This window comes from Schistocerca americana, chromosome 11 (genome assembly GCF_021461395.2).
Source record: "Schistocerca americana isolate TAMUIC-IGC-003095 chromosome 11, iqSchAmer2.1, whole genome shotgun sequence".
Lineage (NCBI taxonomy): Eukaryota > Metazoa > Arthropoda > Insecta > Orthoptera > Acrididae > Schistocerca > Schistocerca americana.
Genome location: NC_060129.1, coordinates 159817602 through 159844961, shown reverse-complemented (window position 1 = coordinate 159844961; position 27360 = coordinate 159817602). Strand labels below are relative to the sequence as shown.

At 42.6% G+C, this 27360-nt stretch overlaps 1 protein-coding gene across 1 annotated transcript in view; it reads left to right on the top strand.

Moving 5' to 3' along the window:
* The window catches only part of LOC124553998 (TD and POZ domain-containing protein 1-like), a 39055-nt gene extending 28343 nt beyond the window's left edge, over positions 1–10712 (top strand). Inside the window, exons 2-4 of the mRNA XM_047128018.1 lie at positions 1251–1824; positions 5276–5422; positions 10306–10712. Of these exons, the coding sequence (XP_046983974.1) occupies positions 1262–1824; positions 5276–5422; positions 10306–10693 (1098 nt within the window). The 5' untranslated portion in view covers positions 1251–1261 and the 3' untranslated portion in view covers positions 10694–10712. The remainder of the gene's footprint in view (positions 1–1250; positions 1825–5275; positions 5423–10305) is intronic.
* The last annotated feature ends 16648 nt before the right edge of the window (positions 10713–27360 follow it).

The following is a 27360-nucleotide window of genomic DNA, read 5'->3' as shown; positions in this document are numbered from 1 at the left end:
CCTGGCACCGTAACGGTCCGGAAGACGTCTTTCGCTGGTGGAATGGAGATGCTCATTCGGCACGACGCCGTTCTCGCGAAACCCACTTGTCTGAATTTACGAAACCAGTTTACACTGTAGGGTGTGGAACTATTTCACTGACTCCGTCGTTTGCCCCTCATACGACCAGGAGAGTCAAGAGTGATGTCGGAGCTGTGATAGAGCTTACTTTGGTTTAACCATGACGTATCTGTCACCTAATAACTATACGAACGTTCTGTGGGGCAAAGATGCTATATAAACACGTCCACGCCAAAAGGAGATACAAATATATATTTGTGGGAAAGTTCTACAACACACGTTCTGGAAATGGAGGTAACGAGTTTAATTCCTAAACTGCTCAACCTGGAAATACCTGGGTACACCATAGCTTGCAACATTCGGATAAAATGGCGACATGATTTATGATTGTATTATGCAGCATTCTTTACAATGTAGGTGGCCGCTGCATCTTTTACTGAAGAAAGAAGATGCAGATATCGATCTGTTCAAAGGAGAGTTAGATACCAATGAATTTAGACTCTTACAGTGGTTCAAAACTGTTCAAATGGCTCTGAGGACCATGGGACTTAACATCAGAGGTCATCAGTCCAATAGAACCTAGAACTACTTAAACCTAACTAAGCTAAGGACATCACACACATCGATGCCCGAGGCGGGATTCTAACCTGCGACCGTAGCATGCGCGCGGTTCCGGATGGAAGCGACTAGAACCGCTCGGCCACCATGGCCGGTCAAGTTTAATCGTGCCTACCCTGAGAAATTCACCGAGAAAACTGATTTCTGCATTACATGTACATTGCTTCTGATCAGGTGTCACGGATCTGAGGAACCTGAGATAAGGAGGAAGAAAATTTTTCTCAGAGGTGCCACGAGCTTGGATTTAAATATAAGTCCTGTATCTTTAGGGCTGAAAGAAGTTTGTTGTTTTGCCATTTTTTTGCTATGACATAAATAAACCATCTTTTGACTGAGAGCGATAACATTTTTAGAAGGTGAAAGCAGTCTATCGTAGCACCGCGCTGGTAGTTACAAACCTTAGGTGATCACGAAGCAGTACGGACGCTTGTCCTTTGAAGGAAACTGGTGACGTTGCAATTGATTTAGGGTGTACAACACTTTAACAGCTGTTGTTTCATACAGGTATGCATGCGCCTCGTACAAGTGTTGAGGGTGCAGTGTGAGGGCTGCTCAGTGGTACTGTGTTTCAGGACCACCCACCATGTCGGCAGTTACGGAGGTTCAGAACACCACAACCGAGGCCCTGGCCGCCCTGGTAGACGGGGGTGAAGACGCCCTGGTGACATTAGTGGCGGGCGAGACGAGGGTGGCGGCTCACAGGGCCGTGTTGGCAGCCGCGAGCCCCGTGTTCGCAGCGATGTTCGCGCACGACATGCTGGAGGCCAGCTGCGGCCAGGTGAGCATCGACGACGTGGAGGGCCCGGTGCTGAAGCTCCTGGTCGCCTACGCGTATACCCTGCGGGCCCCCCAGCTGCCAGACACGGCCGCCCAGCTGCTCTCGGCGGCCGACAAGTACGGCTTGTCGGCCCTGAAGGCTGCCTGCGAGCGGCAGCTGATCTCGCAGTTGGCCGTCGAGACCGCAGCGGCGACGGCCGTCACGGCAGTGAGGCACTCGTGCCCGGACGCCACCAGGGCTGCCGTCGCCTTCATAAAGGACCACCTGCAGGTGGTGGCCACGCGGGGCTGGGCGGACGCTGTGCTCGAGTACCCGCAAGAAGTCATTGAAGTCAGCAGTATGGTCGGAGGGCCACCAGCAGAAGACAGGTAAGCACGATTCCCTTTTTGGCAGTGCTACTGTGAATTTGACGTCGTCCTTGCTTTGTTCGTCGTGGGTTTCTTTGCTGCCTACATTGCATAGCACCTTAACGTCATCTACTTACTGGTCGTCGGTCACGATGCTAAGTCTCTCATTGTTTACACTTCTTCTGCTTCTTACCAATTTCGCCTTTCTCTGATTTACTCTGATTCCATATTCTGTACTCATTCGACTGTCCATTCCATTCAGCAAACCCTGTAATTCTTCTTCATTGTCACTGAGGGAGTCAGTCATCAGCAAATCTTATATCATTTCACCCTGAATTTTAATTCCACTCTTCAATCTTTCCATTAAATTTTCCAAAGCACTTTTAAAATCTGATTCTAATCACCATTATTTTCCATACCGACTCCTGCTTGTTCTTCTGTCACGCCATCGGACAAGTTGTTCCAATCAGAGAGGCCTTCAGTGTACTCTTTCCAACTATCTGATCTCGCCTCTGTATTTAACACTCGAATTCCCATTGTGCTCTTAATGTTACCACGCTTGCCTCTAATTTTGTGGAAGATTGCTTTGACTTTTCTATATGCTGCGTCAGTTGTCCCAAGAATCATTTCTTCTTTGATTTTTTCACATTTTTTGTGCAGCCAATTCACCTTAGCTTCTCTGCACTTCTATTCATTTCATCCTTAAGTGACATATTTCTCTATTACTGAATTTTCCTGAATATTTTTGAACTTCTTTCTTTGATTGATCAACTGAAGGATTTCTTATGTTTTCCATAGTTTCTTCGCAGTTAGCTTCTTTGTACCTACGTTTTTCCTTCCAACTTCTGTTACTGTTGTTGTTGAAGATATCTATTCCTCTTCGACTGAACTACCTATTGAGCTGCTTATTATTGCAGTATCTGTAGCCTCAGAGAACATAAATCTCATCTCTTCTTTCCTTAGTACTACTGTATTCCACTTCTTTGTCCATCGATGGCTCCTGACGAGTCTCATAAAATTCAGCCTACTCTTCATCACTGCTAAATTGTTATGACTCTATATCTACTCCTGGGTATGCTTTACAGTCCAATATCTGATTTCAAAATGTTAGACTGACAATAATATAGTGTGACTTTAAACCTCCCATATTTCCGTCCTTTTCCAAGTATACCCCCTTGTCTCAAGATTCTTGAATAGACTATACCAGCTATTACTAGAATAAATTTACTGTAGAGCTTAACTAGCCTTTCTTCTCTCCTATTCCTATTATCAAATACACATTCTCGTGTAACCCTTTCTTCTACTCCTTCCCCTACGATTACGTTTCAATCCCTCCATGACTATTACATACCTACCAAATTACCTGTTCAGTATCCTCATACTTTTTCTCTCTCTTCACCTTCAACTTGTGACGTCATCATGTATAGCTGAACTAAGCATGTTGTTGGTTTGCTTTCGATTCTCATGAGAAAATATTTATACTCGCTTTCTGCCCTGCCTTTCTATTGATATTGAATCCTACTGCTATTGCTACTACCCTATTCTCATGTGACCAGAAATCCTTTCCTTCCCTTTTCTTTCCTTTCCGCGTCACTGACACCCACTACAGCTAGATACGTCCTCAGCATTTCCCTTTTCTTATTTTCTAGCTTCCCAACCACATACAAATTCCTTACTTTCCACATAACGACCCGTAGAACGTTGTCCTTTTGTTGATTACTCAACTTTTTTCCCATGGTCACCTCCCCCTTGTGCCTCCTCGCCTGGAGGTTTGAATGGGGGACTAGTCTTGCCAATGGAGAGTCTGTACAGCACAGACTTATTGAATCACATGCCTCATTGACGGACGTTATGTAACTTTATGCAATGGTTTACATTGGCTTCTGTATCCTCACGTTGTTGATCATTGCCAATTCTTCCTCATTAAGGACCAGTTTCCGACTTCAAGAGAAAGAGAGTGCCCTGAACCTCTGTCGGCCCCTCCGCCCTCTTTGGAAAGGCTGTTGGCTGAAAGAGGGTGACACCTGATGCTGGAAGTCTTCAGACACCAATGCTGATGATTCTTATTCAAAATTTAAGCGACTGTGAGGTTCAAACCCGGGACTGAGGATTTTCCTGATTACTAAAAAAGACGCTACCCCTAAGTGACTGGCCCCAAAGAGCAGGGTATGACTCCCTGAGATATCCAGTAAAGCAGGAGCTATGAGCGCTGGGGCTAGTCATGCACACTGGGGGCAAACAAGAAGAGAATAATCCAGCCAGCACAATAACATTGTCACACTCAATGCTGTGCCTTACAATCACATTTCCTTCTCGTCTCTGTTCAGCTATCACCCTGAATATTTTCCGTGCATTCCCTTTTACAAAACAGACAGGAAATCTCTGCCCCCCCCGCCCCCCTCCCTGTCGTGTTTGAAGTTCCCTGTGGCGTTACCAGAGGTCGTCCACGGAATCCTATGAGTTTTCCTGCTACTGGGATACAGCAGATTATATTCGCTGTCCACCTACGGGTGTACGACATATCTCCCACAACGTCAGTATTGATGTGACGTTTTCATCCAGCTATCATTTGTTGCCTCTGTCTCTTAGATACATTTACTCGATACAAGTCTATTTATTTCCTTTTCAACTGTTTTAAAATCCATATTCAATAGACTACAGGTTACTTCACAAGTTGGAACCATTGTCCATCAGATAAAATTGCATACACGGCCTAATCCATTTTTTCTTTTAATGGTTGTCTCTACTGCAAACTGCTTAACACGAAAATTGTTGTTCAAGAAGCACATCACCACTGCTGTCTTTTCAATAAATCGAATTGTGGAGACATTACATGCATATATACAGTTCTATTTGCTTTACTCAAATGCAGATTTTGAATATACTCTTGATAACTTTTATAGCATAGCTCTTGTAATTCTTGTCCATCTTCGTCATTCCCACGGGCTTCACATCAAACAGCGGCTGCATATCCATGACCGTATAGTTTCAACAGTAAGTTGATAGCCCAACTTATCAGTTTGTTTTCTCTCTCTCTCTCTCTCTCTCTCTCTCTCTCTCTCTCTCTCTCTCTCTCTCTCTCTCTCCTTCCAGTGATATAATTCAGCATCCATATCAGTTTTCAAATTACCTCACAACCAAAAGTAGCGGCCAGTTGACTTTAACTGCTTCTAAATTCTGTCTGATAGTTGTTCTGTCAGGGCAGCAAAATTGTTGGCCCTTATGTTTGGGATTTGGTTTGTGCTTCATTTTGAACAATTTGTTGTTTTGCATCTTAAGCTACGCCAGTGGGGAATATAGCAGAAGTAGTGCAGAAAAAGACCAGTTAATTGGTGGCACAGTCACGTTAAGTGACAGGCTGGTGTTGTTGGCACTGAGTGTTCCGTTGCCCCGGTGGACAGTCCCTCAGCTGTACCGCCTGCAATGAGCCCCTGTGTGAACGCACCCACCCACACAGTGTTTCTCTGTGCAGCTCGCCGACCGCCACAGGGGGCGGGTCCACCCCCAACTCTGACAGTCAACCCCACAGCGGCCACAGCCGGACTCCTGCTGCAGCTGCGCCTCCCACATCTGCCCGACACACCCCTCCACCCGATGACGCAGCCGTCTCTCGCTTCCGGTGAGTTGTGTTGCCACACGTGCCCAAGTCTTACCCTCACAGTACTGCTTATTTTGGCATTAACCAGCCGATATAGTAAATAAAATAAAATACAGATTCCTTCAGTTTTCGGATAGAGGTTACAGTTGCCATTAAACATTACTCCTTTCTCACTTTTTTGGCTATGATATTTTGAAGATTGAGCACATATGCAGAAGATTTCTCGTTCTCTGTATTTGCAGTGAGAATTACGTTCAGTTCAGAGTCACTCAACTGTAGTTACGTAGGAAGTGTCCCATACAAATCATACCCATTCCCAAAGATTCTTTATATATTGATGTGTTGAATCTAGATTTTGTTTTGAGTGATGTTTGTGTGTCTTACAAATTGATTCTGAATTAATTGGGTGTGGAAACAGGATTTTTCACACAATTCCAAACAAAACTTATGTGAATGGTTGTAGATATAAGTTATTGAAGACACTCAGGAAGAAATGGCGAAAATAAGTTAAACAGAAATAGAAGTAATGACAAAAAGTCATTTAGTACTGGAATGAGGATACAGCTTGTTTTGGGTATGTCTTAAAATGTAATTCGAATATTCCTTAAATGGTTCCCTGGTCAGTTACATCTGTAGTGACTATTGGAAATCTGTGCCGCACTGTAACAGGAACCCAGATTTGCTGCTTATTGCAGGCAGTCTCCTTGACCAGTAGGCTGCCTGAGCACACATCCACTTCTGACTCAGTGTCTCATCGACACTTCCACTAGAGTTTATCCCGGGGGACTTGTGGGAAGAGTAGCAAAAGGAAATCGAATCGGTGGATGTTACCCTACTGCAGAGGATGTACATGAGAACCTCTGGTGGTAGTGTTAGCAAATCATGGGTAAAAAACATCATCGACAATGGTAATTCCATCTACGCTAGCAAACGCACTCAGCTGGTCTAATGGTTGAGGTATCTGCTCTCGAGAAGTGAGAAATGCAGTGGGTGTGGCTGAGTGGAGATGCGTACAGCACTGTATGGCTCGTCACTCTTAAACAAACTCCTGCAACTGATGGATGATGGTCACCAGGTGTGATGAGTAGTGGATTTGATTCACCGAGGAGAAGTTTTGCCTAATTCCATGGTATAGTTAACTTTTATTTTTAGAAAAGAGCAACCGACGTGGGCAAAGATAGTTGGTCCTACTGAAAATATATATATACATAACCAACAGCAGAGTTTCCACAATGATGGTGCCACTACAGCGGAGTTACTAAATACAGTTTTCCTAAATTCCTTCACGAAAAAAGGCAAAGTAACTATTCAAGAATTCGAAACCAGAACAGCTGTTACCATGAGTGACATAAAAGTACATATTTTAGGTGTTGTGAAGCAACTCAAATCACTTAAGAAAGGCAAGTCTTCTGGTCCAGATGGAATACGAATTAGGTTCCTTTCAGAGTATGCAGACACAATAGTGCCTTTCTTAGCAATCATATACAACCGTTCACTTGACAGAAGGTCTGTTCCTAAAGACTGGAAAGTAGCACAGGTCACACCAATACTCAAGAAAGGAAATAGGAGTAACCTATTTAATTACAGACATATTACTGACCTCAATTTGCAGTAGGATTTTGGAGAATATACTGTACTCGAACATTATGACTCTTCTTGAAGAAAGTGACTTATTGATACATAACCAACACGGATTCAGAAAATATCGTTATTGTGCAACACAGCTAGCTATTTATTCCCATGAAGTAATGAGTGCTCTCGACAAGGGATCTAAGACCGATTCCATATTCCTAGATTTCCAGAAGGGTTTTGATACCATTCCTAACAAGAGACTATTACATGGTGTATACGGCCGGAAGATCCGGGATAGCCCCAGGAATTTTTTCATCCGCAAGAAAACCGGGAAAAACAGGGGAATTTTCTAGAATCCCTGGAGTTTTTCATTGATTTAGTTTTCAGTTAATTTTTTGTCATTTTGACTGGTAATAACCGATACTCTAACAAAGGACATTACTGTATCCCGCTACTGCTGACTGCAGCAACAAAATATGAACGAGGGAATGAAATTTAAATTCCAAATTAAATGCTTCGTATGTAAACAAAAAACACACGGTGCTCATACAAGCGTCTGCCAACAGCAAAATGTGTGAAAGGCTGTAGGAAGACAATGCAGTGCTTCGTAACAACAAATTGCCTCCGATCAGCGTGACGTCACAACTGTTTACATCAGATTCATTTAAGCAGTTACGAGCGGAATCACGCGCATGCGCAGTTGAGTCGCGTCTGAGTAATACCTTCTCCTGCTTCTGGAAACAGGAATGTCGCTGTTGGTTCTGTACGTAGCAAACCGGAGTATCTGAACCAGGCGGCAATTTCGGTGGCGAGGGGGGGGGGGAGGGGGCGCAAATTTGTAGTGTTGAGGAAAAATAACCTTGTTTCACAAAGCACCTAGCATCTAGAGCACATTGGTCTATCGATTATTCAAAAGAGTTTGAAGCTCATCCCTGTCGCTTTTTGAACATTTTTGATCACATTCTAAGTTGATTTCTGAATGAATCATAAGTTGATTTTTGAATGCGTGCATAGTGTACGTGATGTACCTGCCAGGGGACTCCTCGTCGCATCTGGAAATAAACTTTCCTGCAGACAAAAGGGGACGGGGCTACACGAGCTGAGCGGAATAAAGCCTCACGGGTGATTTTCTTTATGATGCGGGAAGTGGCAATTGGCACCAAACAAAGAAAAGTGGGGGGTCATCGACATGGGTCCTAAGAGAAATGCGCTAAATTTTGGGTACACGATAAATCGCACAAATTTAAGGGCTGTCAATTCGACTAAATACCTAGGGATTACAATTACGAGCAACTTAAATTGTAATGACCACATAGATAATATTGTGGGAAAGGCGAAACAAAGACTGCGCTTTGTTGGCAGAAACTTAGAAGATGCGACAAACCTACCAAAGAGAGCCTACATTACACTTGTATGTCCTCTGGTGGAATATTGCTGCGCGGTGTGGGATCCTTACCAGGTACGATTGGCGGAGGACAGCTAAAAAGTGCAAAGAAGGGCAGTTCGTTTAGTGTTATCGCGCAATATGGGTGAGTGTGTCACTGATGTGATACGCGAGTTGGTGTGGCAGTCACTAAAACAAAGGCGGTTTTCTTTGCGGCGAGATCTGTTTACGAAATTTAAATTGCCAGTTTTCTCTTCCGATGGAAAAGATTTTGTTGACATCCACCTATGTAGGGCGAAATAATCAACATAATAAAATAAGAGAAATCAGAGCTCCAATGGAAAGATTGAGGTGTTCTTTTTCCCACGCGGCATATGACAGTGGAATGGTTGAGCAGTAGTATGAAAATGGTTCATTGAACCCTCTGCCAGGAACTTCAGTGTGGATTGCAGAGTAACCATGTAGATGTTGATTCCCTCCTTTATAGAGATTAAAGTACTTCCTGCTTTGATTGACCAAGATAATCAGCTGCAGATATCGACTTTGGAATCCATTGAACATTTAAAACCCTCCTGCACCTCAGGCAGGCAACAGAAGTACACCCATTTCGACTGGCAGTCATGGAAGACACAGAGATTTAGTGTTGAAATTATATCAGGACCAGGCAACAAACAGAAATTTTTCAATTTTCGTGCGTACAAGTCATGCGGCTAATAACGCGTAATTTGGCGCAGGAAGTACATACTTACAAGTAAAGAAAATTTTAAGAACGCTCAATATAAGATGACACACACCTACATGTGGTACATGCACACTGAAAACATCGATAGTGTCGAATTGTATACTTGGTATCCAGGATAATAGTATTAATTATGCAGCACATGCTGATATCAAAAGCAGTATGCTCCATAGAGAACGTGAAACAAAGGAGAAAACAATAGAACGCCAGGATGAGATGCAAGACTTGGAAAGGTAAGAAGTGGGGAAATGTTTATGATGCAAACACAACAGGTTATGTTACAACGAAAAAAGTGAGAAAGGAAGCAATGGACTTACAGCACACACAATAACAAACTAGGACAATGACAAACAAAGAATAAAGTTTTGGGGGACGAATCGGTAGCTTTCAGAGAAAGTAGGAAAAGATCAAATAGGTAAAAACAGGGCCAAATAGAAATCCTTGGTTAATGCAGGAGATACTGAGTTCAACTGTTAAAAGAGGAAACTATAAAAATTCAGCAAATAAAGCAGGCAAAAGGAAATATGAATGTTTAACAAATTATTGACAAGAAGTGGAAAATGCCTAAGGAGGACTGTGTGTGTGTGTGTGTGTGTGTGCGTGCGTGCGTGCGTGTCAGGGAGAGTCGACCTGGTGCCCTTGTTGTATTTTAAAGATGTCGACCAACTTATTGTGTACGAAGCAGCGACTTTTATATTTTTTGTCGGTATTTCAGAAAATTTCCGTGTTACTGGTCTGAATGACTTGGCTGTCTGATGAGGAAATTGTATTTCAGTACTTACAGATAGATGCGTTCAGTTTCTAGTGTTTTCTTCGTAAGTGAAAGAAGGAATTGGTACGCAGAGAAGGTAGTTTTAGGGGTGTGTTTGAATGTAGATGAAGGATTGGGTAGCAACTGCATGCCGAGGTGAAAGGAGGCGGATCTGTGGAGTGAATTATGAGGAAAACCAAATGAATTTGTTAGGAGATGGAGTGCACCTATTTTTAATGGGAGATGGCTGAAGTTTTTGATTATGGGCTAGTGCTGTGGATCTGTCTGTAATACGCTGGTTAACCCGTATCGCAGAAGCGAGATTTCTAGATTTGTGACTTGTCGCTCGGAAGAAGTGTATTCCGAATTGTTTCGACAGTTTTGTGGCTGTTACAGTTTCTTTCATTTGGTGTGTGTGTCTCGATAGTAGAGAGTAAGTGTGTCGATGTTTTGTGCAGGAGCCTTTCTGGGGCAGAGCGAAGCAGGAAACTGAGAGAGGCGGCTAAGAAAGGGGCGGTGGAGGAGGTGCGGCTATTGCTGGCGGCTGGGGCGGACGTGGGGGCAAGGGACGTGGACGGAGAGACCGCCCTGCACTGGGCTGCACTGAGAGGCCACGCGGCTGTGGTGCGGCTGCTGCTCTCTGCGGCGTCCGACCCAAACGCCAGGGATCAGTGGTGGCGGACGCCGCTGCACTGGGCGGCACGGAATGGCCACGCAGAAGCGGCGGCTGCGTTGCTGCAGGCCGGAGCCGACAGGGGGAAGACGGATGAAGATGCGGACACCCCCCTGGACTACGCCAGGCAGCAAAACCAACACCATCTCGTAGAGATGCTAACACAGCGTTAATACGTACCACTAGAGGAAATGTCATCATGTACTTCATTGTACATGATATTAAAATAAAAAATTGAAAAAAGATCGCTTTCTCTATTCATTTGTACCTTTTGCAGTCCACACAATTTCACCAGTAACACCACAACTACTGCAACAACAGGAGATATCTGTAAACAAACGTGACAAACCTTCCTTTTGAGAATTCACTCTGTAAAACATTTCACAAGCAATTTCTGCAAAATCTCAGTAACAAATACTCCATCATTCATAAACTTCACTTCTCTCTCCCTCTCTGTCTTGCGTTTCTCGTCCCACATACAATATTCAAACAGCTTACAAGCATACAGCCGACGTCTCTCACAACCGCCTGTATTTCGAAACGTAAACACCCAATCTCTTCCGAGAAACAAATCAGAGAATAGCGGTTGTTGTGTAACACGTCGCCCAGCCGCAATAACGTGACTTCTTCCCACCAGTCCGCTACATTACCTAATTACTGCAAGCTATTTGCTAGCAGTGTCTATGTTGCTACATTACATCACTGCGAACTGCGCCATACTCAAATTACTGCCATATAAGCTGTTCACTTAGAATGTATCTTCACTTCCCTCTTCACACTGAATTCAGTTCTTTGCGTGCACTGCACAAGTACTTTTCGTGTTTAACTGTAATGTCACACTGGTAGCAGTACTCACACCACATCATGCTCACACCATCTGCAGCCGTCTTGCCAGCTCACCTTCAAATAAAGACAATTGAAGGTCCACCTAAAGTCATTTCTCTCCCACACACCTCACTTGCTGCTCTTACAGAACAAACTACCATCTCTCAGGGAATTATACTCAATCGCGTGAGACATGCATCCAGTAGTGGAAATATACATCACTTTCAAAAAGTACACTTTTGCGTCTCTGTAGACGCTTTCGAAGCAAGACCACATTTGGAACATTCATTCCCCTGTCTGCTGTGATACAATTAGACTTGGCATACCCGTGCGTGCATGTGTGACCAAAGTGGCAGACTGCATTCTGAACAAGAGCTTCTGTGGCCCTCATGTAGCGGCGTTACAGACGGAAGCTCCTTAACGTCAACAGAACTTACTCAGCTCGATGTTACGCTACAGAGCACACTTCAAAAAACGGTGAATGTTCTCGGTTCTGATTCGGTCCTCTACTTTTATTCATACGAAATCGGAGGATGTTGTTTGCTTTTACCGACTCCCCCGACTCATTTACTCAAGCTCAGAAATTTCCGTCTCGCTTTATTCGTGCGAACCTGAGAATGTTCTCCACAATTTCGAGTATAAAGTACATTCTCCGCTTTATTCATACGATCGAAGGTCGCCTTTCTGTAAGTTGCACCAAACCATGATGACGCACACTTAGAGAGGTAATTCGGCTCAGAAAGTTTTCGCTCTGGTCGGCGGTAAGCACTGGGTGTCCAGCAGGTTGTTTCAGAAACTGTTACATTATTCACTCTGATGCTGCAAATAGAAATGTACAAGTGTATCCCAAACACAGCAGCACTACTTGTGACGAACGTTTACCCCCACAGGAGGCAATGTACTGTTTTTCTACGACGTAAATAAAATATACCTGTCAATTTCTGCGGGCTTTCGGCAGAATCGGGTGGGGCCAAGAGTTATTTCGGTCCTTTTCGATTAACAGGGTCCAACACTGGGTTGCCACTCGCCAGAAACGTTCTATTAGATAGTGTTTCCGTGTTTATTCCTGTTTCCTTTCTCTTTAATCTTCACTCCTTCCACTTTGGGATTCCGAAATCAACCCCTTTTCCTCTTAAGTTTTCCTCATCAGCGACGTCCCTGCAACAGTGCCGCTCTCACTCCAGCCTGGAGAGCTGAAGTCGGCGTCTGAACGAGATCTCTGTCAGGTTGGAGTTTAGCGTGGAATACGACTGAGTAAGTGCTGCCAAGCTTAGCCCGAATTATGCACAACTTTTCTCCTGTTTTTTAATTTACGATTTCCGAAGACCATTTGAAATTTAATTTTCAAAGTTACTGCGAACCCATGTGGTGATTAAAGTACTTTAAACACAGAGCGTGTAATCCATTTGGAGTTCTGGATGATAACAAATCGAACACAACATTGCATTCCAGCATTGCTGATGGGGGGCGCCACGAACTTGTAAGTCATTTTCAGCCAGGTGTCCCGATACTTTTGACCACACAGTGTATGTGAAGGCATCATCAAGATCTAAAATAGATGTTCCAGCATCAAGAAAGTGCTTAATGGTCTAAGTCAACGACAGACAGGTAGCAAATATGGTTTCCAGTCATTAAACAATCGAGCCACAGAATGAACAATAGTACAGTAGTTACATGTGTAATGAATCTGATCTGAAAATATACTATGGAAGAAACTGGTTGACATGGCCAAAGATGAATAACATGTCTATGTTGGACAATCCAAGTCCACAGGAAGATCATAGGTACACAAAATCAAACATCTTTGGAAGAACTATGTTATCTGTGGATACATTTATAAATACATCTGTGGAAGGGCAGTGTTATCTGTGAGCACAAGGTGTAAAAAGTATGTTTGTACAGGGTGTATACGAACCGGGAGATCCGGGAATTTTTTCATCCGGGAGAAAACCGGAAAAAACCCGGGAATTTTTTAGAATTCCGGGAATTTTTCATTGTTTTTGTTTTCAGTTAAATTTTTGTAATTTTGACTGGTAAGAACTGATACTCTAACAAAGGATATTACTGTATCCCGCTACTACATATAATACTGCAGCAATAAGACATGAACGAGAGAAAAAACGAAAATAAAACATAAATTGCAAAGGAAACGCGCCATATACAGCAACAAAACAGTGCTCATACAAGCGTCTACCAACAGCAAAATGAGTCAAAGGCTTTAGGAAGACGATGCGATGCTTTGTAACAACAAATTGCCTCCGATGAGCGTGACGTCACAACTGTTTACATTAGATTCGTTTTAGCAGTTACGAGCGGGATCAAGCGCATGCGCAGTTGAGTAGTACCTTGTCCCGCTGCTGGCTACTGAAATGTGGGTGTTGGCTGTGTAAGCAGTCGCAGCAAGCAGATAGATGCTACCGGGAAAAATTTTACTGGAGCGCCCAAGTTGCCAGATTCATGCATGCGCAGCAGGTCCAGATCTAGGAAGGGGAGGGGTGTGGGCAAATTCATATTCTTGAGGGGGGGAAAAAACGTTGTTTCACAAAGTGACTAGCATCCAGCGCACTTACGTCTATCGATTATTCATATGACTTTGAAACGCATCCCTGTCGGTTTTTCAACACTTTATAAGTTGATTTCTGAATGAATCATAAGTTGATTTGTGAATGCGTGCATAGTGTACGTGATGTACCTGCCAGGGGAATCCTCGTCGCGTGTAGAAACAAACTTTCCTACAGACAAAAGCGGCTATACCAGCTGACCGGAGGAGAGCCGGATGGCTGAATGCCAACCGCTGTCTGATTGTCTTGTTGATTGGGTTTGCGAATGATGAGCGTTGTTATAATTATTAGCGAAATCCATAGATTCAGACTACAGAAGTGGAAATAAACGAATAACAGGTAATAAAGATTACATATTCCCTTCTCGGTGTATCCAAGAAAATGAAATTTTGACGGAAAATGTTTGGCCAGATCGCTGTACTAGTAAGGGCCAGTCGCACAGTGCCCAGCTAGCAGCCGCTTTAAGTTCTACTCTGGAAGAAGTGCGGAAAACGCGTTGTACGAACATGTGACAAAGCCTAACCAGAGAATAACCGTGAATAACTAAACCGATGATTGTAGCAGAGTTAGTGAAGTTAACCTGTGAATAAGCTTTGACATTGGCAGGAATAGTTACAGAATTAGTGATAAGAAGCCTGTTTGTTAGAACGAGGAAGGAGAAGAAACGGGGACACCACACAAATTATGGAACAATATGACGATTCCAAGTTTGTATAAAAATTCCGTACTACTACTTTTCGATCATGTTTGAGAAACTGGAGCGTATGAATGAAGTGTGAAACTATCCCCTAACGTAAAGCTTTTTGCTTGTAGTAGGCCTAATAGGCATTTGATACTGGTACTTTGTGAAATATATTCTGTCGTTACAAAAAAGACCGTTTGTGCCAAAACAGTCTCGTCTATTTAGTGTATGTTACAATTGTTGCCGTGAGAAAATAGACGTAATTAGATCGGGAAACCACACCTGTCTTGGGCCCTATTTGTATTAACAGCTTTTTCAGTATTAGACAGCAACATTTCAATTTTTCATGTAGCAAAACGTTTGACGAACTTTCGCAGAAAGGAAAGAACGCCATATAAAGCTGTAGCAAGATTAGAGAGAAAAAAAATTCTAGGGGCTAAGGATTGTACAGGGTGTCCAGAAAAGGACTCCCTGATTTCAAAATTAAATATCTCGAAAACAGATCGATAGAGGAATGCAGTAAACGGTATGTTTATTGTGAAAGCTGTAAGAAGTTTATACAGCAGTTTGAAATAATAGTTACAAAAGCTGCTAACAGATGGCGCTGTACGCTGTACAGCTCATATCAGCATACATAAGTGAAATAATCGTATGAAAACAATCTTTGCAAGCAATCATCACAATGTTTCCAAAATGTTCGCCATTGGCAATACAGAGGTGGCGCAAACAAAGAATGAAATTCGCCATCACATTTCGTAGTGTCTCAACCGAAATGGATTCACATGCCACAGAGATCGCCGATTCGAGCTCGTCCAGCGTGGCGGGATGCTTCGGGTAGACCGTGTCTTTCACTGTGCCCCACAAAAAAAAGTCACAGGGAGTCAAATCCGGCGAATATGGAGGCCAATCCATGCCTGCAGCAGTAAATTTGGGATATTCCAAAGCAATGACTCGATTCCCGAAGTATTCCTCAAGAAAGCGAAACACTTGTTCGGCCCGATGTGGTCGGGCTCCATCTTGCATAAACCATTCAGTACCTGGTCGATCCTCTAACGCTTGCTGTGTGGCGACAAATTGTTCCAAAATTGCAACGTAACGTGCACCAGTGACCGTTTCTCGAATGAAAAAAGGGCCAGTAATGCCTCTCCTGCATACTGCAGCCCACACAGTAACTTTAGGAGAATACTGGGGTTTCCCTTTTGGCTTTTCGGAATCCCAAAATCGCCAGTTCTGCTTATTCACGTATCCATTCAGGTGGAAGTGTGCTTCATCTGTAAACCAGATGCAGCCAACATCAAATCCTTCACTATCAATCATTGTGAGCATCTGATTAGCAAAGGCAACGCTTTGTTGCACAGCTCGTACGGGTATGGCCTGGTGCGTTTGAATTTTGAATGGAAACATGTGTAGGCTCTTTCTCAGTATTTTCTGCGTGCTGGAACGCTTCAAACCAGTCTCAGATGCAATTCTACGGACGGATGACATTGGATTTGGCTGAATAATTCCAGAAACTGTGGCGATATTTTCAGGCGTAACTGCGGTTTGCTTGCGGCCAACATGCCCCACTAGATCATCAGTTACGCTGCCTGTTCGTCGAAATTTCGCGAAGAGCGTACGAATGGTTTTCCCATCGGATCATTTTGGAACATTAAATCGTGCTTGAGAACTTCGCCTTGTTGCCGTAGGACTCTCTTCTAACCTGTGGTACTCTAGCACCACAAAAACGCGTTGTTCAATGGAGTACATGGTTTTAATCTCTTCCTTCGGTACGCTAACCTCCTTTCACGTTTCAATAGTGGAACATCGCTCTGGGCTTTGGATCACTATTTATACTTGGCATTACGTATGGCGATTACAGCGCCATCTGTTAGCAGCTTTTGTAACTATTATTTCAAACTGCTGTATAAACTTCTTACAGCTTTCACAATAAACATACCGTTTACTGCATTCCTCTATCGATCTTTGTTTTCGAGATATTTAATTTTGAAATCAGGGAGTCCTTTTCTGGACACCCTGTATATTGTCTTGCTTGTCTCATGTCTTTACTGGGTCTATGTGTCCTATATTTAATTTTATGTCACACAAAGCAGCAAGTTGTTAGCTGATAGGGAATAAAGAGTGCATATTTTATGAAGAATTTTTATTTTTTTTTTAGTAAAAAAGTGGGACAGGATTTCAAACCGGCTGACTGTAAGCAGGAGAGGCACCAAAGATCATTTTAATTTCCATTGTCCTGAATATGGTTTGATGGCATCCATTACAAAATACAAAATATACATGTTTCAATTCCACAGAGCGAAGTACAGTGACGTGCGATAGAAGAACTCTATATGAGGAGGTGAGGCACTGCACTTTGGCACACTTACACCAAATAACGTTTTACATTTCCTCGAACACACATGTTTTCAGACTCTCCAGAAAGCGGAGCGCTACAAAATGAACATATTTTTGAAAATTCGGTTTTTTTTCAATTTTTGACGTCCTGTCTCAAACGCTCGGGGAGTGGCGGGGTATTGCCCCGGTTCGGAAATATTGTAGACCCGGGCCTGATGCGCAGAGCAGTCTGAGTTATAGGAGGTAAGTGGGTAGTCTCCACGTGACCCGTTTCCTGTTCCTCTTCGTTTACTGGTCTCACGTCAAATGAAAACAAATCAGATTTCTGTGTCCGGGAGCCATCAAGTGAATTAAAATACATTCACATAATTATGGAAGGCTAAAATGTGTTGTTAGTTGCAGATTTTATTTTATTTCCACCTTCCTGACAGTCAAGCAGTAATTGCCTTGCGCAACAATGAAGTTATTTTTGTCGGTTTGCTAAGGAAATTTTCTGTTATTAATTGTGTCCGCTGACGCAGACAATATATTTGAAACGAAGTGTTTAATTCCACACACTGGTTCGCTGCATTTCAAGTGCGCGTTTTCAACTTCTAGCACGTATGGCGCTATGCCATAATAAACAACCAATCATGAGATAACACAGTACTGGTACTCCAAGAAAATTTACATCCCGAAAACCACATTGATAAGCTTAATATCAGGTCGTGGCCTACTTCACTGGGAATCTGGACATACGAATGTGCACATTTTAGTATGGGTCACGAAATTCCGACGCTCTTGGAGTATCCTCTGATGTCTTGTTTCTTACATGACATAATGTAAGATCTTTTAATGTGTTACACTTACGAACATGTGGGCTTCTTACGTCACCATAGCTGCGCAAGCGCAGTGACACCTGGCATCTGGCGCTCTCTGGCAACTGCAGATACGAACCTATTTCTAACAGGTCGCGGGAAAATATTCCGAATGGTGGTTTGAAAAGCGTTACCATCAAAGCACATTTCCTTTTACGCAAGTTGAACTATGTGCGAGAATGTACGATGAATTTCCTAAATCACAGAGCGTTTGACTCTTATTTAAAGATCAACTCTTTGAATACGAACCATTTAGATGAATTTCGAGCCCAGAAGATGAGACATTTATGTCGTTATCAAAAGTTTTACTGGCACATTTGTGTGATATATCGTAAATTCTAATACACGCCAAAAGATCAACATTATATGTGGAAGCTTAGCTTCTCTTGCAGCTTATTAATCTTATAGACCAGTATTATATGTGAAAGCTTTCTGTTTCGTGTAGCAACACTATGTATATTAATTTAAACCATTAACTTCTTCTGTTTGTGTGTTCGCGCTACTTAACAGTGCTGTTGCTATTGGTTGACAACATCACGTGTCCTAAGCTCTGAATACCCGCTGTCATCGGCTGGCGAGATCACGTGACATGAGCTATGACTGGCTTACAAAAGCGCATCGAAATCTCGATTTCAATGCTCGGAAAGTAACATGCGGTGTTTGGTGGAATTCGAATTTATACTTTCGTAATACTTGTTGCTGCACGTCAAAGATCGTTCCGAAACGTGTTTTTTCCTCATGTTTAGTTTTCTAACGCGCCGGGAAATTCTACGCCCATGTATAAAACCATAATCATTCAAAGGACTGATAGGTTATACTGTTCCGAGAGAATTTATACTGTCAGATAACAGGGAATAAGCATGTTTTCACCCGGGAGAAAGTGTATTTTTAACCGGGAAATCCGGGAGAAATCCGGGAAATTTTTTTTCCTTGTCCACGTATACACCCTGTTGTAGCACAAAAATATGACATCATGCCGAAAGAAATACCCACAACTTTACTGGTTTAAACGATAAAAATGTCCATGTTTCATACATACCATGGTACAGAAAATTGCGAAAGTTGCCATCAAAATACTTTGCGTTGTAACCGATATGTGGCAGATCACTACAGTGTAAAGCCTATGGCCTGAATGCCAAAGTTGACAGCGACGTGAGTCAACACACCGGCAGCTCAAATTCGCGCAGTCTCTACTAATTTAGTTCTAGGGAGACGAGGAGCCAAGATAACATGGGAGTACTGCACTGGTGTTACGGATGCGAATTACATTGGCACAAGGATGATAAGGACGCCTCATTTAATGATACACAAACAAAAAACAACAATGAACATATTCTAGTGCTCGATTTCATCCTCCGCTTTGACCATAGAGAGAGGATTCACATGCACAGAATTTATTTTCTGTTGTCGACACACATTGCCACATTGGTTGTGTATTCTTGGGGTGGCATAGGTTTGTGCGTAAAACGTCCTATAAATATTGAATGTCGCCAAATCGTTAGTTCAGATAGATTCCAATCGTACGTGCTGTGTATTAGGGACAGGCGTTTTGTAGACACCATAACAACTTGTATTTGATACCTGCAATAAATTGATCTCACAGTTCTGATGAGCAAAATGAGCAGACATCACGTCGCAGCACCGTCACGTCAGCGTGTACCCACACCGTCTGTCACGTCATGTAACGTCAATTCGCTTAGTCCGTGTCAGAGTACAGTATTTCAACTGAGGAACTAAGGTTATTAATGGCCAAAGCATACCTCATAACTTGTGTTCTTGATCAGTCTTGTTTGCTGAAGTGCTGAGGCGTGAAGCAACACCTCAAAACATCGACATTTCTATGTAATGGGTGAGTGGGCGTCTCTTCTGTTATTGCCAAACCTAAATAATTTTTCGCTTTCAGATATCTCACATTGCTTGTGTGAGAACATCCACTGCAAAAAACCTCCAAGTCGGCATCGAAGATTTACAATTTGCCACGAAATCAAAGCACAATAAGAAAATGGAGATTAAAAAGTTACAAAAGCACAGTATCCACTACTATACAACGAGTTAACTTACGCTGATAGCAGATGATGATACAGTCGACACTTCATTCCCTGGAAACCGTTACCTGCCGTGACGTGACGTGACGGTCTGTTGATGACTTGTCTGAATGCCGCCATTTGAAATGCATTGTGGAATGTTTCCACATGACGAGACTTGACGGCATCCCGAGATCATGCGACAGTTTCAGCTTAATGTTGACAACATGCACACCACGCAATGCTCACACCAGAGATTTTTCTACTCTATGGCTTTGATCGACGTCATATCTGACTCACAGATGCTACTTAGAGGCGACATCTAAAGGCAATGAGGTTCAATCCTAAACCAAAGAATGTATCACAAAAAAGACAGATAATATACATACATACAATAAAATTCGATTGCAGCTCATGCGATTAATTACATAGTTATAAGCTATATTTCAAATAAATTGAGCTAGCAAAAAAGAAAGTAACAACATAAAAAACCATAGATGCATGAAACAAATTATCACAGTTCACGCGTGCAAGTGAAAGCACCATGCATGTCCTTTAAAGTCCACTACAATATCACTCGTAGTAAACTCGTAATTTACATCAACATGGACGGTTTCCAAATCACACTTACGTGCTTGGCAAAGTGTTCACCGAACAATTTTTCACAATAATCCTCTATTATTCCAGTATGAAACAGAATGCGGAAGAAACGAACAGATGTATCTTTCCGAGCGAGACCTGATTTCCTTATTTTATGATGATGATCGTTTCTTCCTGTGGATGGCGAAAAAAAATGCTTTCGCATTCGGAGGAGAAAGTTAGTAATCGAAATTTCGTGGTAAGGTTCTGCCGCAACGAAACATGCCTTTGTTTTAAATATCGCCGCCCCAAATTCTGTATCATGTCAGTGACACACCCTCCCCTATTTCTCGACAATACAAAACGTGCTGCTTTTCCCTGAACATTCTCGATGAAGTCCGTTAATTCTAACTGGCAATGATCCCACACTGCACAGCAGTATTCTAGAAGAGGACGGACAACCATAGTGTAGGCAGTCTCTCTAGTAGATCTGTTGCATCTTCAGCCAATAAAACGCAGTCTTTGGTTCTCCTCCCCCACAATATTTCCTATGCGTTCTTTCCAATTTATGTTGTTCGTAACGGTGATTCCTAGGTATTTAGTTCAATTTCCGGCCTTTAGATTTGACTGATTTATCGTCTAACCGATTGCGTTTAGCACTCATGTGGATGACCTCACACTTTTCATTATTTAGGATCAATTGCCAATTAATACGAATAATTGTGAACTCTGTGACAGGAAATCACGAATCAAGTCACTGGCCAGCCTGTGACGACATTCCATAACCACGCAATTTGACTACAAGCCGCTTGTGAGGTACAGTGTCAGATGTCTTCTGGAACTCTAGAAAGACGAAATCAATCGGAAATCCCTTGTCAATACCACTCAATACTTCGTGTGAATAAAACCTAGTTGTGTTGACGGTGTGTTAATAGACCGTTCTCTTCGAGATAATTCATAATATTCGAACACAATATATGTTCCAAAATCCTGCTGCAAATAGAAGTTGGTAATATGGCCCTGTAAACTGATGGATTACTCCTACTGCGTTTCTTAAGTCTTGGTGTGACCTGTGCAAGTTTCCAGTCTTTGGGTTACGAATCTTTCGTCAGGGAGTTTCAACCCTCAGTTTCGCTACGACAATCCTGTGTTCACTGATCTCAGTATATGTTTTGGTGCTCGTTATTATGGGAATGTGGGTGTTTCGAGCAGGGACAATTTAAAATCAAACACAAAAATGGCAAAATGACATAATTAGGAACATATGGGAAACGGATAGATACAGACTTCAGACAGAACAACGCAAGGAATTCTAAAAACTTTTAAAAGGAGAAATAACAGGGTACAAGCAGTTGTACTTCAAAGATTCAAAAGGCAAAATGACTACCAACAACAAACACAACCCTGTATTACTAGCAAAATGCTTCAACAACCTTCTAAAGTGCGAGGAACCAACACAAAGACAATCTTTCAGACAGCCTCTAAAGGAAATCCCGCCTTGAGAGCCATATAACTGCATTAGACTCAACAATACAGTGGACAGCCGAAAAACAACAGGGCGCCAGGAGAAGACGGGGTATTGGCTGAGATGTGAAAACTAGGAGGGAGCGGGCAGCTGAAACCTTTTACGAGGTTACGAAATACTGCTGGGAGAAAGGAGGAGTACCGGACGACTGGAAGGAAGCCACAATCCATCCGCCACATAAGAAGGGAGACAGGACGGACACTCATATGTATCCAACTTAATTGTAGGACCTCTATTGGGTAAGGCAGAAGACCAATCAGAACGCACAACTGGGGTGTACCAAGCGGGATTGAGGAAAAATAGTTTTTGCCCAGAGGAAATTTCAAACTTGAAAAGAATCATCAGGATCAGAACAACATAGAACCACAACACAGTCGTTACATTCACTGATTTCAAAAAATAGCCCACGGTTCTGTAAACGGTCAGACAGTGTCCTTAACAGAGGAGAATTAGTCAAACAGGCACTTACAGACGCAAGTTCAAAAGTTGAATTCGTAGGAGAAGTTTTTGAAGCCTTCACAACTGACACAGGGTTGGGCAGCGCGATGGGCTCTCACCGATTCTCTTCAGTTTGACCTCAGACAGGAACATGACAGGGAGGGACAGAGAACTACAAGAGGAAAACGTCGAAGGAATCCATCTAGAACAATAAAGAGCATGATCTGACTTGAAATATCTTGTTTTTCCCGACAATGTTTCTATGATTTCTAAGGAGAAAACAGATGAAAAGAATATGATAGAAACACTGTAGAAAATTGGAGCTACAACCTGATTACAAATGTCGGAAGCGAAAACGGAATACGTTGAACATGTACACAATAGAGGAAAATAGATACAAACACAAAATGGAAACGTCAAAAGAGTTGATAAGCTTATGTGGGAGAATTGATACAATCAAATGGTTAGACAACATCACAAGTAAAGAAAGATCGAGGGAAATTGAATTAGCAAACAAACTCACCCGAAACCGATATAATAAAAAATCAGTATCATTCCAGGCAAAAATTTAACACCACGCAACAGTAATTACACCGAATGCACCATGCAGATCTAAATGCCTAACACCGAGTACAAGAGGTGAAGGAGAAGAACTGGAAATGCAGAAATACTTCAGGGCCACAAAAGAACTAAACTAATAGTTTGACGAAGAGGAGAAATTAAGAGCTATAGGGAAATATAGGAACAGTCGCAGACACAATAAGAAAGAGGAGATGAAAGTTTTACGGTCATTGTACGAATGACTACAGGGTATTGGAGAAAAATTTTAATCTCGTATTTCCAAATTAAAAAACATCACGAGGTGGCTGGAACATCCAAGAAAGGATACGACAAAACCAGACGTCACAGAAGATACCAGACAAGACAGGGAAAATTTCAGGCTACAGGTCAGTAGTGCAAAATTTCTTGTCCGACAACAAAACTCACAACCTAGGAGGCTGACGTCAAATGAACAGAGCCAGGCCGCCAGCCAATGCATAAAGAGATTCTGGGAAGAAGAAAAACGACGTACCATTGTCTTAGGTTCTAAGCTATCTATAGTTGATCAAATTCAATTATAAAAAGAGGTCATAAGCAGGAAATAAGGAGAAATAAACACAGAATTCGAAAAAGAAACACTGCAGAGGTAAGGAAAATTCACAAAAAGTGACAAATGTTCGAACCGGTCACGAGAATTGAGCTACATATTTCAGTTCAACATATCGAGTCCAAGTTTCATTATTTTCAGCGTTTTTGCAATTGGTTAGTGCTGTTCTGTGTCTGTATTTCTGTTGCTACTGGCGCATTCTGTAGTACTCCGACAAGTAAGAAATTCTGGAATCCATAACTAAACTTGATCTAGACAACTCAAGTACAAATACAAGAACCAAAAAAAAAATAAAATCCTAAAATGTAATAACAGTAGATAATGAAATGTCAGTTAAAATAACGAACCGTGCAATAGAGACCTACAATTTGCCTATATAGGCCTACCTGTCCTCTTAGTCTCCTGCCTAACCTCACCCTCATAAATCGTGCAGTTTGCGGAAAAATACAGCCAAATATTCGTGGGAATCAAGATTATAAATATGCGAGCTAACCGTTCCATTCGCACCAGTTATGCTGTTCTTTCGATTCCTGCCCGACCTCACATTCGGAAATCATATCTTATTGGGAAATAAGTAGCTAAATATTTTATGAGAACCAAGTATGAAAATTACGATTGCTGCTTGATTCACTGGCATCAGTTTAAGCTGCGCGCTTAGGTTGCGGTGCTGCCTAATCATACTCTCGGAAATCGCGACATATTTACAATAAACGGCACAGTTTACTTCAGGCACTGAGACAACCACAGATAACATTCAATGACGGGACACTTTCATCTTTCGCGTCGTAGACCGCTGATGTCACGACGTCGCTAGTCGAAGTTGACGGGTGGGATAGGACACTAGAATTGAACCAAAGTAGTACTTAATGCCGGAAATTCATATCTAGGCTGGTGGAAAATCTTGTAAAAATAAATTATGCCTTACGATAGGTCCATGGTGGACGCGTGTTTCAAGAAACCATGGCGGTGTGCTAACGTTGTCGAACATCATCCAAACGATCGAATGAAGAAAGCACTTGGCATCGTAGCTTTGTAGGAATATTTATAATCTGCAGACGTGCGATCTTCCTGTAATTAAAAGATACATAAAATTAATCTTTCTCCTACAGAGACTTCCTTAGATAGATTCGTACGAATAAACCGCTCGACTGATTTGTAAAATTATATTATTCTTAATATAAGTGCTGTGTCTAAGATCTCCATATTTATGAAACATGCACGAGTGTAGAATTAACGTTACGCATGCGCAGCAAGGTGCAGTCATTTCGGTGGCCGTGCTTTGGCAGCGACCACACTCTGGTCGGTGACTCGGCACAGACCGCTGCCGCTGCTCCGTGCTGTTGCCGCATTTCTCTGTTTCTTGAGAGACTGCTGGCAACGGGGACAGCAACAGCCGCCTCTCGACTCAAACCGTTGCTGGGATACGGCGTGGGCCGATGGGGAGAGCCGTATATTGTTGACAACTGCGTCACGTCTTCATATGTCTCGTTTACTGTAATGGGGTACAGTTGACTGAAGAATCATTTTTGAAAGGGCCTTAGTCCAAATTTTGACAAAATGAGTTAAGCACGGTCACAGATCCTATACACACAGATAGATATTTTTGTAAGAAAATGGCTTTATTGCCGATACCTCAAATGTGTTACTGTGACTCAGTTACAATGGCATCATTTATGAAAGGGCTTTACTCCTGGAATAGTGCCCTTTCAATGGTGATTGTATTAGCATGCCATCTACCGAATACTTAAAGCACTTCATCTTGCCTTTCTCTTTCTGTAGTTGAACCGTTGCTATTTCTGAAGAAGTGTTCTGAAATGTAAAATGACTCCAAGTATTGTGTTGGAGAGTAGTGACAGTACCAAGAAAGAAATAAAGAAAGAAACAAAAACGTATTGTTGGAAAACATGAGCAGAACGCTATAAGAACAGCCACAGTAATTTGTCATGAGTACAGTAACCCTTTCAGCCATGTTCCTTTATACATTTTGAACACAGTAGTTACAATCAGATGTGGCTTGTAAACACACACATTCACGTCCGATTCCAAAGTTGAGGAATGTTTTAAGGCTGTCGCCCTGTTTCTGTATCTTTTTGTTTTTCGTGTTCTGTGCTGTACTCTACGTTAATTCATCATTACTTGGGCACAAATCGGGGTTGCACAGTCTCCTCAGACATGTAGATAGCGGTTGCACAGAATGTATTGTTACAGTAAGTAGAGCAATGAAGGGCCGATGGGAGTCGAATACTTAAGTCGCATACGTGACGGCGCAGCAATAAATGCGCCGTGAGTGGCAGCGTTAGGCGAGGTGAGACGCGTACAGCGCGTGTCACGTGACACGGCACTACAGCGCGACACGCACGTGCCGCACGGGTCCCGCGGGTGTCCAGAGCATACTGCGACGCGCACACCACACCTCGCACGCGCCGGCTGGCGACGCTCTGCGCTGACAGAACCGAGGCGCGCGCAACCTGTTATCTTCCTCAAAATCGTTATGTATCAGCTTCGTGTCGAAGTGCCCATCATCTCGCTAATGACCATTCTTATTGTGATGTACATGGCCGGCCGGTGTGGCCGTGCGGTTCTAGGCGCTTCAGTTTGGAACCGCATGACCGCTACGGTCGCAGGTTCGAATCCTACCTCGGGCATGGATGTGTATGATGTCCTTAGGTTAGTTAGGTTTAAGTAGTTCTAAGTTCAAGGGACTGATGACCACATATGTTAACTCCCATAGTGCTCAGAGCCATTTGAACATTTGTGATGTACACGTTTTAGTAAGACACCACGCAAAACTCAAAAAGTTTGCAACGAAAATTAGGGGTCGCTGTGATTTTGCGTTTGGTACGTATTACACCATATGTTGCTGCGTATGAAATTTAGCTAACATGCTGAATTTTTGTTTAGACTTGGGAGGAGGTCTCTATCTGCCTCCGATCTCGAGACAATGAATCCCATGTAGCGAGCTCACTTCCGATCCCACGCCCGCGAGAATGAAATACTCGCAACATCTCTCATATCTCCTAAACTGCTCGAGACATCGAAACGAAAGTTTGGCGAATGATAGCACACAAGGAGGAGAGTGTTTTGCCAACTCTTAAGCACACGGAACTTTCTCATCTATGGCGATATATCAGTACTTATACTTCCCTTTCTATTTATTTCACTCCAGTGACTGTAATTTTTTAAGAGTTATTGACAGTTAGCGAAACAAGAGCTTCCTAGTATGAAAATAAACATGAAATTTCTTCTTGTATGTTACTGCAAACCGACACTATGAGGTTTTTCGTAAGCTATTGTTGCTCTGTGATTGCCAACTACTTGTTTAATGAGGCACTTCGTTTCGGAATTCTGTCGCAATAGCTGCTGTGAGATGAGTTTGGCAAATTACACTGTGACAAAGGACGTACAATTAAACCAGTCAGCAAGAGAAATGTGGCCGTTACTCACAAACGGTAATGCTTCTTCGAATGAGAAAAGGTTTACAATTAACACAAAAATAGATTGCCAATTCTTTTGGAATTTTGGTGGAATTCCAGTAACCCATCGTATTTTTAACACTGAGCCACTGGAATGGAAACTTACCAAAGGATTTTATTCCTTCTCTTCATCGGAGTAGTATTAAGATAATGACGAGTGTTCCTTCAGGCGGAATGATAGGCACATGCCACATATTGGTTACTTACGTACGGCTTACCAAACTGAACTTGAAACACCCACAAAGAATAAGAACAAACAATGGAGATGAAAAGAGACGACACAGGACAAGAAAGACACAGACAGAGACCAGAAAAAAGGAATTACACTACTGGCCATTAAAATTGCTACACCACGAAGATGACGTGCTACAGACGCGAAATTTAACCGACAGGAA